The sequence below is a fragment of the Triticum aestivum genome, chromosome 4A, assembly GCF_018294505.1.
Source record: "Triticum aestivum cultivar Chinese Spring chromosome 4A, IWGSC CS RefSeq v2.1, whole genome shotgun sequence".
NCBI classification, from domain to species: Eukaryota; Viridiplantae; Streptophyta; class Magnoliopsida; order Poales; family Poaceae; genus Triticum; species Triticum aestivum.
The window spans coordinates 364,699,541-364,715,859 of NC_057803.1; the positions used below are offsets into that span (position 1 = coordinate 364,699,541).

Here is a 16,319-nt window from a genome sequence, read left to right on the forward strand (position 1 = left end):
AACTTCACCACAATCATGGTGAACATCAATGCCCGGGCCACCTCTAGCAGGTGGCAATTTTTCCTCTTTGCCACCCATCCCATTCTAAGGAGTTGTGTCTAGACAAGATGTTTGGTGCAGGATGCCCTTGTCCAACATGAAAGCACCAATGGCCTTGTTAACATACTCGGTGCCATTGTCAGATCTGAGTGCTTGAATTTTCACATTAAATTGAGCCTGATCAAGTGCATAAAAAACTTTGAAGCTCTGAAACACTTCGTCTTTATGTTTCTAAAGATATACCCAAGTCATCCGCGGATGGCAATCAATGAACGTAACGAAGTACTTCATACCACTGACCACTGACAGATAACACTGGACATGTCCATACATCAGAGTGGATTAACACAAAAGGCGATATGGTCCTGATCCCCTTACTCACATATGAGGTTCTGGTATGTTTAGCAAACTCACACGCATAACAGTGCAGCTTGCTCTTGTCCACACCACTCATTACATCAGGAAATACTTGAGACATTTTATCAGAAGACACATGTCCCATCCTATAGTGATGCATTAAGGCTCCAGTCTCCTTATCCTCAGCAACTGCAGCTAGCATGTGCATTCCCTCCTGGTCCGTCATGTTGCGGTCCATGTACCACAACCCCCCATGCCTCGTTCCAGTTCCAAAACTCCTGGCCGTTGATCTCTCCTGGATCAAGAACACAACCTTGTCAAGAATTATTTGGCAATCAATGTGGTCAACCAAAGCACTCAAGGACACTAAGTTCACAGGAAAAGCTGGCACATGCAACATTGATGATAATTCAATGCTCGGTGTGCAACTGACTGTCCCAACACCCGTGATGGCTGGGCTGTGCCATCTGCTGTGTGAATGTTTTTCTGATGTGCGAGAGAGTGTGGAACATAAGATTTAAACCCATTAAAGTCTCCAGCAACATGTTGTGGTGCTCCAGGTCCAGCACTCATTCATAGTTTATTTTATGGGCTGCTATTGATGTGTGTTCAATGTTACCTTCATTTGTATCGACAAAGTTTGCATAGCTGGTAGCAGTCTCCTGCCCTCCTACAGGCTGCTTCCCTTCAGCTGAAGCAGCTACATTTGCTTTGGGAGCATTCCGGTGAGGAGCATTCCAAGAACCGCCACTCCCATTGCGACCACGACTCCCATTGCGACCACCTCGGCTGCTACTGCCACCATTGTACTCTGCCTCTTCTGGGTCCAGTGCAAAAAAGGCTGATATGCCCAGTTTGACCACAATTATAACACTCCCCAAAACCTTGCTGGTCAGCCACTCTGTAAGCAGATTCATTTCCATCTCCTCTTCTCACTGCAGCCGTACCTCTTCTTGGGACATCGCAACAATGGCCTCATCAAGGGACCCAAGGGTCGGCTGATGTAGCAGCGCAGCATGTCTACTCTCAAAAGCGTGATCTATGCCTTTTAAAAACTGCATCACACGCCTGCGTTCAACCCACTTCCTGGCAATCTCCATGGACTTTGCATGTGGAAGCTCAAGGGGATCACACTGATCCAGATCTACCCAGAGGTGTTGCAGCTCATTCACATACACCAGCACGCTGCTGTCACCTTGACGAACAACATAGATCTTGCCTTCAATTTGAGACATGAGCATGAGGTTTCCCTTACCGGTATACCTCGTGGACAGCATGCTCCACACAACAGAAGTTTTTGGCAATGCCTCAACACACACTGCAATGGTTGGAATCAGGGAGTTCAACATCCAGACCAGTACCAGGGAGTCGGTGACACTCCACTTCTTCCATTCTGAGCTCTCCTTGTCAGCCGGTTCTTCAACTGTTCCAAGAACATTTCCTGTCAGGCCATTTGTCTTCAAGATCAACAAGGCCTGCCTCGACAAGCTCAGGTAGCTGCCCACACTATTCAACTTGACATCATTGGGCATGAACTCATGCTTTGGCGCTCAGCAATGGCGCCACTTGCAGGAGGTAACCCCTCGGCAGCTTTTGCAGTCATGCGCTGCGCAAGTTTCTCTATTGCAGCAGTAAGTTCAGCCCCCATGATTGACTCCCCCTCTTCTCCAATCAGCAGCAGAAAAAAAACTTAAACAATAGCAGCAGCGCAACACTCAGCAGCAGCCCGTTGCCTACAGCGCCACTACACCCAGCAGCTTCCTCTGCCAAGCATCCAGAGCTCAGCAGCCAGCCGCAGCTCAGCACTGCGTTGTCTTTGTCTCACAACATGGCTGAGCCACACCCGAGCCGCACCTCCCCTTGGGCAACACCAGCAGCCTCCCCTAGTGCAGCACCAGCAGCTCGTCCTCTTCTACCACCTCTTACCTCTCCAACCACAAGAGCCAGCCCCTGGAGCAGAAGAAGCAAGAACATAATGACCAGAAGAATCCCGCGATGGACCAGCTCGTCCCCTTCCTTGCTGTCGACGCAAGCCCCCGTCTGCATTGCCTTCTTGCACAGTCGCGGCACGAGCTTGCACGCAGCTCCGCCTCCTCGCGGGCTGCTCGTCCAGATTCACCGCCTCCTCGCCGGATCCCGCCGTCTCACGCCTCGTGCCCTGATACCATGTGGAACGCGAGAGACGTACCCAGGTAGCTGCTCGATCTGGTGTGAAGCAGCGCTCGTGACCAGACAACATCTGGTTCCTCTTCTAGGTCAGAGAATGGGCTTGGGCCACACTGGAACATGGGTCACATACAACAAAATTACTAGATAATAGATATGACATGACTCTTCATGTTGACAGTAGGTTAAAACGCGCCCTACTTGGACTCTTGGATATGTTCCTGTTAGGAAAGCAACTTATCTTTATTGAAGGCCCAAGGGGCATATATATATATATTACATATGACTTGAGGTGGAAGGAACTAAACATAGACTAATAAGGACTCCTATACCTATACTAATACTTCCTAACACCCCCCTCAAATGCAAAGCGTATGCAATAGCATTATATTTGAATTAGTGTAAAAAAAGGGCAACCTGGTGCATGTAGCTCCCGCTTGCGCAGGGTCCAGGGAAGGGTCCGACCACTTTGGGTCTATAGTACGCAGCCTTTCCCTACATTTCTGTAAGAGGCTGTTTCCAGGACTTGAACCCATGACCTCATGGTCACAAGGCGGCAGCTTTACCACTGCGCCAAGGCTCCCCTTCATATTTGAAGAAGTGTAATACTAGAAATAAAAATGATAATCCAAATCCGCGTCTTGAGTGTCGTCGTAGCATGAGGAGTCCTCAAAACCTGTCGAGTCGCCAAAGGGGATAAAGAAGAGATGTCACATCAGCGGAAGACACCACATCAATAGAAGATACAAGAGAAGTATCAAGAGAAGATGGCACATCAAGAGAATGAAGCATTGCTTAAAGAATCATGGCCCATGAAAACCGACGGCGAAAGAAGCACGCCAGCAAGAGAATGGGCTTAGATCAACAATGCAAAGAGTGGCCACAGAAATCCTATTGAGAGGACAAGACCAGAAAAAAGGCTGACGGACAAAGCTATTGTGGACTCGCATGGCATGAGAAACACGAAATATCAACGGATTTGGTGGATGCAACGAAAATTACAGAAAACTAGGAAGCTCGAAAGCACACACTAGATTAGGGATGTGGCAGCGGAAGAACATTGAAAGCCAAAAGCAGCAGAGTAGCAACAGCCCAAGTGTGCCCACGTAACCAAACAAATCATGGTCAGATGTACGCGTACACAGAATGATGTAGGGTGAAACCCTAGATGGCCGATCTTTCACGAAAGGAGCGGATCCTGCGAGGAACACGAAGAACACGAGGGGAATCACGAGGGGAAACATGAGGAAAACACTAAAACCAACAAGGATGATCACACATGTGCTAGATCCATGAACACAAAAGGAGATACAAGATCCACGATCAACAAGGGACGATGCACGGTAATCGGTTCTTCTCCAAAGGAGGTCTTGATGGGGCCACCCAAAAGGGAGTCTTGAATCCAAGGGGATCTTCTCCGAAGAGGGGCCGCGGTCTCTCTCGGGGAGTAGATCCTTAATGGACGAGCAAAGCTCTATCTCTAATGAGCTACTACTTTGCTAACCCTAAAACGTAGGTAGGAGGAGAGTATATATAGTCCAGGGGGGCGAAAGGGTACATGGGCCTCGGCCCTTTACTGTGCGCAGACAGACGGGGCCGGATGTCCGGGCCTTCGGGAGGGGCCGGATGTCCGGGCTGACGGGGCTTTTCTTCTGTCCTTTGGATGGAGCTTGTCCGGATATCCAGGCGTTGGGGCCGGATTTTCGGGCCGGGCCGGATGTCCGGAGCCTGTAGATGCTTGGCGGCTGGAATGCTGCTGTTAGGGATGTCTCCAGCGGCCGGATGTCCGGGCTCGAGGCCGGATGTCCGGGTCCTGGAGCTGCCTTCTTCTCCTTTCGGCGTTCCTCTTCATCCGTGGACTTGGCAGCTTGTCCGTCTTCACGTGCATCTTCAGGAGGGTCCTCTTGGTACCTATTCATGCACACCATCTCGGACTTAGGTAGTAGCCATGTCTCGAGAGGATCATATGCAATATCACTAAGGAGAGAAGTCACCTCGGTCTCGATAGCTTTAGCTCTAGCTTGAGTCATAGGTCCTCTTGGCACTTCGTGAGATGATGGTAGGTCCATGGGGATGACCGTAGGATGCTCCACATCATATCCCCTCCCTTGGGAAAGATCCGACCTTGGATCGAAATCCTCATCACCATGGTAGGGCGAGAGATCTTTGATGTTGAAGATGTCGCTCACGGAGTACTTGTCGCGTGGAATGTCGATTTTGTAGGCGTTGTTGTAGCGTTCAAGCACCTTGAAGGGTCCATCCGCTCGTGGTCGAAGTTTGGACTTGCGTTCGTGAGGGAAGCGGTCCTTGCGAAAGTGTAGCCACACAAGATCTCCAATGTTGAACACCATGGGGTGCTTGTTGATGTTGAGCTTGGTCGCAAGTCGTTGTACTTGACGCTCGATGGTGAGCCTTGTATCCTCATGCACCTTCTTAAGATGGTTCACACGTGTACTTGTGTCCATATTGATGCACTCTTGTAGCGGTAGAGGGAGAATGTCCAAAGGGGACAATGGGTTGAATCCGTAGACGACCTCGAAGGGGGACTTGCTGGTAGTTGAGTGTCTTGCGCGGTTGTAGGCGAACTCGGCGATAGGTAGACACTCCTCCCACTCCTTGATGTTCTTCTTGATTAGCACGCGAAGTAGAGCGGAGAGTGTGCGGTTGGTCACCTTCGTTTGGCCGTCGGTTTGTGGATGGTATGCCGTGGAGAAGAGTAGCTTGATTCCGAGCTTGGCGCATAGGGTTTTCCAAAAGTAACTCAAGAACTTGACGTCGCGGTTCGAGACTATGGTCTTTGGCACTCCATGTAGTCGTAAGATTTCCCTACAAAAGAGATTGGCCACATGTGAAGCATTATCGATCTTGTTGCAAAGAATAAAATGTGCCATCTTGGAGAATCGATCCACAACAACAAATATCGAATCATTTCCATTTCTAGTTCTAGGCAAGCCAAGTACAAAATCCGTGCTAATATCATCCCATGGTTGATATGGAATTGGGAGAAGCATATAAAGGCCATGGGATTGAGCTTTAGACTTAGCTTTGCGACATGTAGAGCATCGATTGGTAAAGCGGTTGACGTCGCGGAACATCTTGGGCCAATAATAGTTCTTGGAGAGCGTAGCGAATGTCTTGTCGCGTCCAAAATGTCCCATTAGTCCTCCTTCATGAGATTCCTGCAAAAGCAACAAACGAAGAGAAGACTCGGGGATGCAAAGTTTGTTAGCTCTCATAAGATATCCATCTTTGATGTAATAACGATCCCAAGAGGTATGCGTCGAACACTTGACATAAGGAATAGCAAAAGTAGGATCATGCGCGTACAAGTCTTTTATGTGCTCAAAGCCAATGACATCCAATTGAAGTTGAGTAACAAGCATGCATATGCGGGAAAGAGCGTTCGCCACAACGTTTTCCTTACCTTTAATGTACTTAATGACATAAGGAAAAGACTCAATGAATTCACTCCATTTAGCATGACGCTTGTTCAACGTAGTTTGACCCTTAAGGTATTTAAGCGTTTCATGATCAGTATGAATGATAAATTCATGAGGGCGAAGATAATGTTCCCATTCATGCAAAACTCGCACTAAAGCATATAACTCTTTGTCATAAATGGGGTAATTGAGTTGCGCTCCGGAAAGTTTCTCATTAAAATAAGCTATGGGGCGCTTCTCTTGTGTTAACACACCTATGCCATTACCACTAGCATCACAATGAATCTTAAGGGGTTTGTCAAAGTTGGGTAATGCAAGCACGGGAGCATGAGTAAGCAAATTCTTAAGCTCATTGAGTGCGGTATCTTGGGATGGTCCCCAAACAAAGGGTGCATTCTTCTTGCTCAAAGCATGCAAAAGTGAAGCAATGGTGCTAAAGTCCTTCACAAATCTACGATAGAAACCGGCTAAACCAAGGAAGCTACGCACTTGATGCAAGTTGGTTGGTTGTGGCCAAGTTTTAATAGCATTGATCTTAGAGTCATCAATATGAACACCCTTAGAGGAAACAACAAAACCCAAGAAAACGAGTTTATCAACGCCAAAAAGGCATTTTTCCATGTTAGCATAGAGATGCTCTTTTCGAAGAGTTTGCAAAACGGTTCGAACATGGGTGACATGATCTTTGAGAGATTTGCTATAAACAAGTATATCGTCGAAGTAGACCACAACAAACTCACCAATGTAAGGGCGAAACACATAATTCATAAGACGCATGAAAGTACCCGGTGCTTCCGATAAACCCATAGGCATGACTAACCACTCATACAAACCAAACATTGTTTTGAAAGCGGTTTTTCATTCATCACTCTCTTGTATGCGGATTTGATAGTAACCATTTTTAAGATCAATTTTGGAAAAAATAGTGGCACCGCTAAGTTCATCAAGCATATCATCAAGGCGTGGAATGGGGTACCTATAGCGAACGGTGATAGCATTGATAGGTCTACAATCGGAACACACGCGAAAGCTACCGTCTCTTTTTGGCACAAGAATGACCGGAACGGTACAAGGACTCAAACTTCCACGCACATGTCCATGTTCTATGAGATGTTTTACTTTCCTTTGTATTTCTTTGGTTTCTTCGGGGTTGACTCGGTAGGGAGCTTTGTTTGGAAGTGGTGCTCCGGGGATGAGGTCGATGTGGTGCTCGATGCCTCGTAGTGGAGGTAGACCCGGAGGTAGCTCGACGGGGAAAAAACATCTTGGAATTCCTACAGAAGAGAAGACAACACTAAAGGTAGAGTGTGAGAGGTGTTAGCTTTTGGTGCCTCGTCCTTGCACAAAAGGATGTAGTGTGTCACACTAGATGGGTTCTCACACACTTCTCTTATCTCACGTTTGGTGGCAAATAGAACTAGGTTCTTCTTTTCGCCCATTGTGGAGGCACTCAATTTGGGCTTGTGGCGCTCACTCTCTTTTTGGTGGTTCGCTCTCTCACTATTCTCTCCACGATGGGTGGCTTGCTTGTCGGCGATCACTTGGCTTGGAGACATAGGGCGAAGTACGTATTCCTTTCCTTTCATCTTGAAGATGTAGTGGTTCGTTTGGCCGTTGTGGATGACACCTCTATCAAATTGCCATGGTCGTCCGAGAAGAAGGTGGCAAACGGTCATTCGAACGACATCACACTCCAAAGTGTCTTCGTAAGCTCCGATTTTGAAGGAGACTTGCACCCTATGCTCGACTTGGATAGTGCCGGAGTAGCTTAGCCATTGAACTTTGTAGGGGTGTGGGTGCTTCGTCTTGAGCAATTGGAGCTTGGAGCAAAGTTCTTCACTTGCTAAGTTATGACAACTCCCTCCATCGATGATGACCTTGATGGACCTTCCATTGATGCCGGCCTTGGTATGAAAGATGTGGCATCTTTGATCTTCTTCTTGTTGATGTTGAAGAGTCAAGACCTTGGAGACAACTAGAGCGGGGCTTGAATCTTCATCACAAAAGACGTGTTCCTCTTCATCGTTCACTTGTCGGTGCATGGCGACTTGCTCAAGTGCTTTCGTTTCTCCTTCGCTCATGGAGTCGTATGTACCATCGTCGTTGAGAATCATGGTTCGCTTGTTGGTACACTCAAAGGACTTGCGGCCTCGGCCTCCGCATGTGAAGCATTTGAAGGAACTTGTCTTGACGGTCTCATCGGTTGGGGTAGATGATGATGAAGCTCTCGGCTTGAAGTTGCTCGTTGTAGGAGGATGACTTGAGGTTGTCGAAACTTTCTTGTAACTCGACTTGTCGACGTTGCTTATAGAAGGCTTGGTTGATTTAGAAGGTGTTGGAGTCGTTGAAGCTTGGGTGTTGGAGAAACCATAGGACTTGGATGAAAACTTGGCATACTTGAAGTCATTTTGCACTTGACGTTCCGCTTTGGTAGCTTGGTGCACTAGCTCGATGAGGTTCGAGTATGGTTGGAAGTCGGCGATCTTCTTGATGGGATGATTGAGTCCATTCAAGAAACGTGCCATAGTTTGCTCATCATCTTTCGTAACATTGGCTCGTATCATTGCAATCTCCATTTCCTTATAATATTCTTCAACGCTCTTGGTTCCTTGCTTGAGTAGTTGGAGTTTCTTGAAGAGGTCGTGATTGTAGTAGGTAGGCACGAAGCGTGCTCTCATGACATCCTTCATTTGCGCCCACGTAGTGATGGGTGGTTCACCTTTTGCCTCTCGGCGCTCAATGACTTGTTCCCATCAAATGAGGACATAGTCTTGGAACTCAAGGGATGCAATCGCGATCTTCTTCTTTTCTTCATAGTTGTGCAAGCAAAAGATTTTGTTGACCTTCAATGCCCATGAAGGTACTCTTCGGGATCATTGTTTTTATTGAACTTGGGCACGGTGAACTTTAGCTTGCCGTAGCGTTGCTCTTCATTGTGTTCGGGTCGGGGATGATGACGTCCTTGACGAGGAGGATCGTCTCTCACAACCCGCTCTTGTCTTGGAGGATTTCCAATGTCTTCTTGTTCTTGTTGAACTTGATGTTCTTGGTGAGCTTGTGGAGGAACTTGTCGAGCTTGACGTTGCACGCGAGCTTGATATATTCGTTCGTGAACTTCTTCGCAGAGCGCTTCTTGATGTTCACGAGCTTGTCGGCCTCGGTTGGCTACAGCTCGACTTGATTCTTGGAGGGCTTGTTGCGCCTCAAGTGCTTGAGCTTCTCGCAATTGTTGCTCTTGACGTTGTGCCTCGGCATCTTGTGCTTCTTGGTGTAGTTGCGCTCGCTCTTCCTCTTCGTGTTGGCGTTGTCGTTGCCGTTCTCGTGCTTGCACAAAGGTAGCTTGGTTTTGATGATGTCGTTGTTCTTGAGAGTTGTTGCCGTGTAGAGGGTTGCTGTTTTCTTGACGATCTTGGCGCGCGGCACGACGAAGAGTATTTGATGTCGGTGTACTTGAGCCGGAGATGGTGTAGTCGGAGTGTCGACTTGAGCGGCTCCGTCTTGATGGGGACGAAGTGGAAGAAGAGCGGTTGAGCAACAAAGCACGAATCTCGTCCATTCTTGCGTCATTCTCTTGCTTGTGGTCGTCAAGCTTGTGGTTGAAGTAGTTTCTTGTACGTAGCTCGGAGAGTCGCAAGTCGGTGGCGAGGTTGTCGATGCGTTCGCTCATTGCTTGTTGTTCTTGATGCAAAGCACGTTGTGCACCAAAGAGGTGGCTCTTTGTGACGTAGGAGTTCATGTCGTCGTCTTGCCCGATGAAGAGTGGGTTGGTAGAAGTACTTGGCGAAATATGTGAGTGGGAGAAAAAGAAGAACCTATACCAAATGTACCTTGACCCATGTTGAAGATGGATCAAAGATCACTTCAATGTGGAACAAGGAAATAGCACAATTGGTACCAATTCTTGTCGGTTTCTCACTACCTACACAAGTAAAAGCTTATGGTGGAGCTCGGTTAGGATGGTGGCACAAAAGTTGATGCCATTGTTAGTGAGCTTCAATAATGTTAGAAAAGATTCGCAAATTTGCAATGCAACAAGTAGACCAATAGCAAAATATGGTACACGGAAACACACACGCAAAGAGATAAGTGGGGTCGTGCAACCAAGGATGAGCCAAAATGCAGAATCCACGAAAATGCTCTTGTTGCACAACACTAGAGAGACGCTAGCACAATTGCACAATAGGCGGATACGAAGACTTGTGCACAACCTACTAAACAAAAATGCAACGACTTCTATTCCAAGTATGCTCTATGTATGATATTCCGATGGTATGATCCAAGATGATCTAGTATGACAATCTTAATGTTGTATGATGCTATGGTTCTTGCTTAAAAGCTCTTTGCTTATCTTTCTCTTTTTCTTAAAAGCTTGTTTGGCTCTTTGTTTTTGAGCTCTTTTCTCATGCAATGCTTCATGAACCAAGATAGCAATTGTGTATGCGATGACAACCTTGTGACACAAGAGACGATACCAAGATATGCACCAATGATATATGTATGCTGTGGGAATTATGATCACTAATGTGCATAAGTCACGTTGCCGGCAATACTCAATGGCTAGTCTCGGAGGGTAAGGTACGCAAAAGTAAGGCTATGGTGTTTATCAATGTAATGGCAAGAATGATGTATGACGATACTAAAGATGAGGTTACCGTTCTTGCTTACGGTATGGTGTCAAAATGGCGGAGTGGTCGTTGTCGATGATGCGTCCGTGGCGAAGATGAGCGGCGGTGATGTTGATGTCGAACCGTACCTAAATAGCCGAAACACAATATGACACGGAACCGCAACTCAAATTCTCAAGACAAAACGAGACAAAATTGTCGGAGTTGGTAGTGGTAAGCGATGGTGGTGTACGTGGTATATGGCGGTGCTATGCGGAAGTGGTGGTGGTATGTGGAAGTGTATGTGGGCACCGAAACAAAATTTGGCGAAATTTGGATGGAAAACGGGGCGGTGGATGGAAGTGATGTTGCCAGGGGCCGGATGTTTGGGTTTGATGGCCGGATGTCCGGGGTGGCCAGATGTCCGGGCTGTCGGGCCGAATGTTCGGGCTCTGGATCCGTGGACGAACTTGATGAACTTCGCGTGGCGAGGTCAAATCCGGAGCAAAATTCGGGGGAATTTGTGGAAGGAAATTGGGTGAAAGGTGGGGGAAAGCTAGATCTATCTGCAACACATGAAATCCGTGGATCAAATCCAACAAAACTTCATCACACCAACAAATCACAAAAAAAATTGGGGGGCTATTTTTATGGGGAATTTTCGAATTAGGGGCAAAATCAACAAAACAAGGCTAGAAAACACAACGGGGAGGCTTCGAAATCGTGATCAACGTGGCTCTAGATACCAAGATGATGTAGGGTGGAACCCTAGATGGCCGATCTTTCACGAAAGGAGCGGATCCCGCGAGGAACACGAAGAACACGAGGGGAATCACGAGGGGAAACATGAAGGGAAACACGAGGGAAACACTAAAACCAACAAGGATGATCACACATGTGCTAGATCCATGAACACAAAAGGAGATACAAGATCCACGATCAACAAGGGACGATACACGGTAACCGGTTCTTCTCCACAGGAGGTCTTGATGGGGCCACCCAAAAGGGGGTCTTGAATCCAAGGGGATCTTTTTCGAAGAGGGTCCGCGGTCTCTCTCGGGGAGTAGATCCGTAATGGATGAGCAAAGCTCTATCTCTAATGAGCTACTACTTTGCTAACCCTAAAACATAGGTAGAAGAAGAGTATATATAGTCCAGGGGGTGAAAGGGTACATGGGCCTCGGCCCTTTACTGTGTGCAGACAGACGGGGCCGGATGTTCGGGCCTTCGGGAGGAGCCGGATGTCCGGGGCTGGGGCCGGATGTTCGGGCTGACGGGGCTTTTCTTCTGTTCTCTGGATGGAGCTTGTCCGGATATCCGGGTGTTGGGGCCGGATTTTCGGGCCGGGCTGGATATCCGGGCTGGGGCCGGATGTTCGGGGCCTGTAGATGCTTGGCGGTTGGAATGCTGCTGTAGTGGATGTCTCCAGCGGCCGGATGTCCGGGTCCTGGAGCTGCCTTCTTCTTCTTTCGGCGTTCCTCTTCATCCGTGGACTTGGCGGCTTGTCCGTCTTCACGTGCATCTTCGGGACTTCGGGAGGGTCCTCTTGGTATCTAATCATGCACAACATCTCGGACTTAGGTAGTAGCCATGTCTCGAGAGGATCATATGCAATGTCACTAAGGAGAGAAGTCACCTTTGTCTCGAGAGCTTTAGCTCTATCTCGAGTCATAGGTCCTCTTGGCACTTCGTGAGACGATGGTAGGTCCATGGCGATGACCGTAGGATGCTCCGCATCATAGAATCATGCCAAACTGAAAACAACAGCACCAGCTAGTGGAAGTAGACAGAGGAGCACGCACAGAAGCACGCTAGCAGCAGCTCCGGGAATAGACTCGCCTACGTCCATGGCTAAGAGACAGAGGCGCGGGACGCACTTGAAGGCGGAACGGCAACAGCTGCAGGCTTGATCTGAACAGGGCGACTGCGAGGGCCACGATCTCGACGTTGTGCGTGTACAGATCTGGACCACGACCTTGGAGCGTGGATCGGGAACCTCTCTTGGTCTGGGGAAACAACCGATAGATCGAAGACAGCATTGTGGAGAAGGGCACCATGTCCTTTTTCGGGGTGGGCAGCATCCCGACGGCCGCACGGAGGGCTGCGACCTGCTAGATGGAGGCGTCGATCTCGGAGGGACGAACACGGACAACCGTCGAGAGTCCCAGGAGGCGGCCCATGGCTGCCCAACAACGAGCGTGTAGAAGCCCAGCGGTGCATCTTTCGATCCAACGGGGCCAAGTTGATGCAGGGAACGGCTGGGCTGAGTTCCATCGGGGTCGAAGGAGGCAGCCATTGTCTGGTGGACTCGATTGATCGAAGGAAGAAGACCGAAAAAAGTGATTGTTAGGTGAGTTGTGGCGCCGGAGGGGACCTAAACCTAGGCTCTAATACCATGTTAGGAAAGCAACTTATCTCTATTGAAGGCCCAAGGGGCATATATGTATTACATATGACTTGAGGTGTAAGGAAACTAAACATAGACTAATAAGGACTCCTAGACCTATACTAATCCTTCCTAACAGTTCCCTCTCCATTCCTTCTTCCCATGGACAATTAATTTGATTGGTCCATTTGGTTCCAGTATTCGTTGCATCTTCTGCATGCATACTGAACTGTTGTCATGCATGAGTATTCAATGTCTAGGTGCTGATGTCAGATTGGTTACTCAATATGACGACATCCTTAGGTTGAATATAGGATTTCTCTCAGGTTATTTTGGATTCAGTGGTTCTGTACATAAGTTGCATGATAATAAATGCGATTACTGGTGAATGATAATGCATGGTCCGTAGCTGTGTCAAGCAATTTGTTCTTTCCATAGTGGTATACCAAATGGGGAGTTTCATTTTTGATGTCTATTCTGCTCTCTGTATCTCAGCAGTTGAATTTAGGCCTTCTGTGCACACACTTTGTTGTTGTGCGCACACCTTTTCTTCTCACTTGACAGGTTCCTTTTGTGGTGTTGCAGAATACCTTGCCCCAGAGAAGTGGTGAAGTGAGTGCTACTCTTGGTGGGATTGATTTAAACAATTCTGGCAGGTATTTATCTCATTCTATTAACACCTTTTCTTTTATGGATGTTGTGCGGGGCATTAGTACTATATCAAAGTATATTTCTTGTGCAGTGTGGTAGTCAGAGAAGACAAAAAATTGTTGACTGTCCTTTTCCCAGATGGTCGTGATGGTCGTGCCTTCACCCTTAAGGTACGACCTACCAACTTAATCATTAGCTGTTGTAAGAAAAAATGAGTGCTAATAGTATAAAAATAATGCATCATCATGTTCCATCTATATTTTGAATTATGCTTTTGCTTCATACAGGCAGAAACTTCTGAAGATTTATTTGAGTGGAAAGCAGCATTAGAAGAAGCTCTTGCACAGGCTCCAAATGCAGCTCTTGTGATGGGGCACAATGGGATATTTCGCAATGACACTTGTGATGCATATGAAACAACGGCTCCAAATTGTTGGTCCCATTGTGCTGCTGCATATATCTCCAGAGGTTTAGACCCTTTTTCCAGTTCAATCATACCGTGCCCAATTGTTTGCAGGGCGAGAGAAAAGGCCAGTCAAGTCACTAGTTGTTGGCAGGCCAATTCTGCTTGCGCTCGAAGATATTGATGGCCGCCCTTCTTTTCTAGAAAAAGCTCTGCGTTATCTTGAGAAACATGGTGGGCACACAAGTTATGCTAACTAATAAGAACCAATTCTAGAACCTGGAAACTGTAGATGTTGCTAATGAAGTTATCTTTATAACATCTCATTCCGTTTGTGACATAAATCTGTTGTTACAGGGATAAGGGTGGAAGGAATTTTGCGCCAGGCTGCCGATGTGGAGGAGGTTGATAGGAGGCTATGTGAATATGAACAAGGTTTATGTCAATATATCTTAATCTAACTTTGGACTACTCCCTCCGTCCCACAATATAAGACGTTTTTGCAAGCTGGGACGGAGGGAATACTAATCTACTCCAGTTACATGGTGGTATTGGCATCTCTCGTGTCTTGATTTCCTTCTGCCAATCAAGAGTGTACAATCCAAATTTTGTGACTGTTTCCATTTCATACCAGGAAGAACCGAGTTTGCACCAGGCGAGGATGCACATATTATTGGTGACTGTGTGAAGGTATCTCACTCATTTAGTCATTCTAGTTATTAGAATAATTATGATGCTCCCAAAAGCATGGATTTTTTTCCTTTTACTAACTGCACTCGTGGAAACATCTCGTCAGCATGTTCTTCGTGAGCTACCATCTTCGCCAGTGCCTGCTTCTTGTTGTACAGTTTTATTGGAAGCTTTTCGTAAGTTTTCTGTTAAGTTTATTCTTAAATGTTCGTGCACTGTTTTGTGGAATGTCGTGTACGAAATGTTGGCATTGAATATCACAATTTTTCTACAGTTTGAAATAACCACCCCCCGCCTTGAAGTTAAAATTAGTAGTGATAATTCATTGACATATGTGCTTAGCACCATCCTCTCTGCTGCCAGCAACATGACAATGCTGTCTTTATCTATTTGATTTGATTTGTTGATCTGGGAGTACACATTTGATGTTAAATAAATCTCCTTAGTATGTGAAATTTAACCATCCATGCTTTGGAATGGAATTTCTTGTGCGGGTATCCTTTATCTTGGAACAGTGTATGCAAAGTACATAAAATACAAGCATATGTGCCACATCCACTCCCATATGTTTATTGTTCCACATGATATAGGAACACTGTCAAGGTACAATTTTACAAGTAGTACAGATTGCATAGGATACAAAACTAAATCCTTTGTGTGCACCCATTCATACAGAAGCACATGCTTACCTCCAATTTTGGTTCTGTCCTTTACATTTGATAAAGCCTGTGAATGAAGAGGAAGTGAGGAGAGTTCCCATGTGAATCGTGCAGTTGTTATGGCCAGGCCTTGTTACGGCTCTGAGTATACCCTCGCCTTCATCTATCCACTGGTAGGGCTTTTTGTTGCCATTGTGGAGGGGCTCTGGAGCCTACTGGAGAAGTGAGAGGGAGAAACCAGAAAATCTTGTTTATTTATTGCTTCACTGAAAGTGATAATATGCCATGCCTTATATATAGAGCTATAAGATTTGATAGAGTTTTGTATGCGGTGCACTTGTATTCCTTTACAACGGGATAATTTATACAACAACTCACAGGTCAGCTAACAGAATCCCTAACTAGCCAAGAGAAAGAGGGGAAAGTGAGGGAGTGGGTTAGCTAATCCTGGAGAATCAGTCACCTATATGTGCACTACCGAAACGGCAGCCATGGCAGCGTATATCGCCTAAGTGCATCTCCAACAAGATGATGTAAAAGTTGGTGCCCGGAAATGATTTTAGGGCAGGAGACAGAAGGTTTTTGGGCACCAAAAAAAATCTGCCGTAACAGATGATGTAAAACTGGTGCCCAAAAAATTGAGAATCATGTTGCTCCAAGATAGTGTGGGCTTCTATCTGCTGCCTAGCATGTTCCCTAGTATGGCCTTGGTCTGTCTATAGTAGCATCATGTTGCCATGTGTGTAATTTGATTATCTAATATAGCCCCAGTTTAAACAAATACTCCCTCCGTTTCTAAATTAAGTCTTTATAGAGATTCAATACAAACTACATACGGGTGTATATAGACATATTTGAGAGTGTAGATTCACTCATTTTGCTCCATATGTACTCCCTTATTGGAATCTCTAAAAAGACTTATAT

The 16,319-nt window shown here is 46.7% G+C and overlaps 1 protein-coding gene across 1 annotated transcript in view; it reads left to right on the top strand.

Moving 5' to 3' along the window:
• The window catches only part of LOC123086113 (rho GTPase-activating protein 7), a gene marked incomplete at its 5' end in the record, with an annotated part of 38,084 nt that overhangs the window by 14,095 nt on the left and 7,670 nt on the right, over positions 1-16,319 (top strand). Inside the window, 7 exon segments of the mRNA XM_044507827.1 lie at positions 13,578-13,648; positions 13,735-13,813; positions 13,931-14,075; positions 14,161-14,280; positions 14,404-14,481; positions 14,681-14,736; positions 14,843-14,912. Of these exon segments, the coding sequence (XP_044363762.1) occupies positions 13,578-13,648; positions 13,735-13,813; positions 13,931-14,075; positions 14,161-14,280; positions 14,404-14,481; positions 14,681-14,736; positions 14,843-14,912 (619 nt within the window).